General features: G+C 48.8%; 1 protein-coding gene across 1 annotated transcript; it reads left to right on the top strand.

Moving 5' to 3' along the window:
- Positions 1-358: 358 nt before the first annotated feature.
- Positions 359-2,914, top strand: zmat2 (zinc finger, matrin-type 2). The gene is made up of 6 exons (XM_005750234.1): positions 359-436; positions 1,304-1,403; positions 1,483-1,606; positions 1,959-2,032; positions 2,153-2,298; positions 2,379-2,914. The coding sequence occupies exons 1-6, from the start codon at positions 419-421 to the stop codon at positions 2,520-2,522; spliced, it is 606 nt and encodes a 201-aa protein (XP_005750291.1). The 5' UTR covers positions 359-418; the 3' UTR covers positions 2,523-2,914.
- The last annotated feature ends 141 nt before the right edge of the window (positions 2,915-3,055 follow it).

Genomic DNA, 3,055 nt, shown 5'->3' with positions numbered 1-3,055 from the left:
TCTCTAAAGTTAGAAATATCCTGTCTCAGAGTGATGCTGAAAAACTAGTTCATGCATTTATTACTTCCAGGCTGGACGACTGTGATTCATTATTATCAGGAAGTCCTAAAAACTCCCTGAAAAGCCTTCAGCTGATCCAAAATGCTGCAGCAAGAGTCCTGACAGGGAAACTTCCCACCCAGCGCTCAGCAGTCCTGACAGATCCTGACGCTGAGCTCAGAGCTCGCTGCCGTCAGTGCTGCAGGTTCGTCGTGCAGACGTGAAGGTTGGTAAACCTGCTGAGACTGAAGCAGCGATGGGTTTGATAAAGGGCCTCCTATCCTCACCTCCTCTTCTCCTGCAGGTGGCGCTCTTTCTATCTCTGTTGAAAAAATGACGCTACAGCGGCTACCGTCATTTCCGGTCACAAGTAAACAAGATGGCGTCAGGCAGCGGGGTGAGTTTCTGAGCGTTTCTTCTTCTTTAGAGTAAAAACATGAAAGCTCGGCGGTGTGAGCACGGCGTGTTTCACTCTCGGGATTTGTCGTAGTCGGGGTTGTTACCGGGTCCGGTTCAAGCCGGTTCTCCGTCTTTAGACAGCTGTTTGCAGCGCTTAGCTAGCAACAGCTAGCATGCTAACCGTGACCCTGTTCAGCGTTTCCGGTTTCATTTCAGACGTTTTCTAAACGTTATGCCAGTGCTCGTTAACCCACTCTCTGCTGCTTGGTACTTCGTGTTTGTTCTTGTCCCTCCTGCAGCTCGGAAGCAGATTAGCTGATCAGTGTTAGCCTGTTAGCGCAATGGTGTGACTTCCGGCCTGTCAAAATAAAAGCTTCACCTCAAAACAAGGAACTCAGCTCAGGCTCGAATTAAAATGTTTTTTATTTCAGATATAAAGACTTGCTGCTTTTCTGACTTTAAGATGATCTGTATTTTAGTGATAAGCCACATGTTTGATTTGTAGAGAGAGGAGGCAGCAGGTGGAGGTAAAAGTTAGACGTCTTTATTTTCAGAATCACGTTTATTGGCCGTGTGTATGCACAAACACATTCAAGGAGTTTGGTTCTGGTTGACCCTCAAGCACAGCAACGTAAATCACAACAATATGTAAACAACACACACACACACGTATATATCTGTCTATGTAATAAAAGCTGAAGCTCAGACCGTGTTTTAACCTCTGAATGGGGACTTATCAATAATACCAGAAATGATTAATGATTTCGTGTCACTGAATCAACGTTTCTGTGGATTGTGATTTCCACTCTGTGATCAGCTCTGACAGGAAGCGCGGTAACGGCAGCGTCTCTCTTTTCTCTTCCAGTCGAGTAAAAACGACTTCAGGCGGAAATGGGACAAAGACGAGTACGAGAACCTCGCCCAGAAACGTCTGGTGGAGGAGAGGGAGCGCGAGCGGCGAGATGGTAAGAACATCAGCCGCTCAGAGGGAGGAGCTTAGGCTTTCACTTTCTGTATTAACCTGTCACATGTTGGCACCTTCAGGAAAAACTGCGCCGCCGGTCAAGCGGGACCTCCTGCGTCACCGGGACTACAAGGTGGACCTGGAGTCCAAGCTGGGGAAGACCATCGTCATCACCAAGACCACACCGCAGGCCGAGATGGGCGGGTAAGACCAGGTTCACACGCCATCGTCTCTTCAAGTTGTCGTGCAGACTGAGAACAAAACAAAAGCTGAACGAAAGCAACCGCTGACGTGACGTGTGATGTCACAAGTCAGCTGCAGCTGCTTTACAGGTGAAAATATGGCGTGATGAAGGCTCACTCACTGACAAGGAGGTCAGTGTCAGGACAAGCTCTGCCCACACTGTCAGCTGAAGTCAGTAGAGCTCTGTTCTCTCACACAAACGTATCTGATGACCTCGCTCAAAGTTTGGGCTGCTCAGCTGCTGCCGCCATTCTCCTTATATAGGCGGAGCAAGGACATACAGGTGACCCTTTTTCTTCCTCTGGTGTTTCAGGTATTACTGTAACGTGTGCGACTGTGTGGTCAAAGACTCCATCAACTTCCTGGATCACATCAACGGCAAAAAACGTGAGTTCACAGCCTAAAACACCTGATCAGAGAGGAGGCTTTTATTTTGAAAATCATGTCACACACATCATTGCTGATGTTCTTCAGTGTGAACAGCAGGTGGTGTGTGTGTGTGAGCAGATCAGAGGAACCTGGGCATGTCGATGCGGGTGGAGCGCTCGTCTCTTGATCAGGTGAAGAAGAGATTCGAGGTGAACAAGAAGAAGTTGGAGGAGAAGCAGAAGGAGTACGACTTCGAGGAGCGCATGAAGGAGCTGCGGGAGGAGGTGAGGAGGAGTTTTATGGATCTCGTGAGGCTTTCGGGATGAGCGCGTTCCTCACGGGTGTCTGTGCTGCGTGTCTTTAGGAGGAGAAGGCGAAGGCGTACAAGAAGGAGAAGCAGAAGGAGCGGAAGCGACGGGCGGAGGAGGACGTGGACTTCGAGGAGGACGAAGAGATGGCGGCAGTGATGGGCTTCTCTGGCTTCGGCTCGTCCAAGAAGAGCCACTGAAGCTCCGCCTCTCTCAGGCAGGAAGCAGGTTTCTACCCCGCCCTCTCTACATCAGGCGGAGGTTCGGACTTAGGCGGAGTAGCATCGGCGCTCGTCTTGGACTCTTACTTTGTTATTCACAGCCAGACTTTTATTATGTTAGTCCATTCAGATGTAATCAGCTGCTTCCTGCCGCTTACTGGATGCTGCAAGCAGTAAATACAACAGGTCAGAGGTCGGACAGGAAGTAGCTGTCAGCTCCTCGGGTTTGTGTTTGGGCTTCTTCACATAAAGTTTTGATTCAAACACACAAAACGTAAAACTTTATTTAAAGCACAGCTCAGACAGTCTGTATCAGCCCCTAGGCATGCTGGGAAATTCAAATTGTAATAAACAGTTTTTGTTTTTTTAAATTTCTGATTGTTGTTTGTGTCAGTGAACGCACCACAGAACCCAGGCTGTTTGTTCCAGACATCAGCGTGACGCTTGCCTTTCAAGAGTGACACTCATTCAAGGTCAGAGGTCATCTTGCAGGAGCTTTCCTCTCTTCAGGA

The sequence above is a fragment of the Pundamilia nyererei genome, unplaced genomic scaffold (assembly GCF_000239375.1).
Source record: "Pundamilia nyererei isolate P.nyererei 1_Seehausen unplaced genomic scaffold, PunNye1.0 scaffold00266, whole genome shotgun sequence".
NCBI lineage: Eukaryota > Metazoa > Chordata > Actinopteri > Cichliformes > Cichlidae > Pundamilia > Pundamilia nyererei.
This window is presented reverse-complemented; position numbering and strand designations above follow the sequence as displayed.

What these genes read in the sequence shown, in the direction of transcription:
- zmat2 (XM_005750234.1), top strand. An exon ending in GGAGCGCGAGCGGCGAGATG is followed by an intron (nt 1,404 to 1,482) that starts GTAAGAACATCA and finishes TGGCACCTTCAG; the next exon opens with GAAAAACTGCGCCGCCGGTC. An exon ending in TGAAGGAGCTGCGGGAGGAG is followed by an intron (nt 2,299 to 2,378) that starts GTGAGGAGGAGT and finishes GCGTGTCTTTAG; the next exon opens with GAGGAGAAGGCGAAGGCGTA.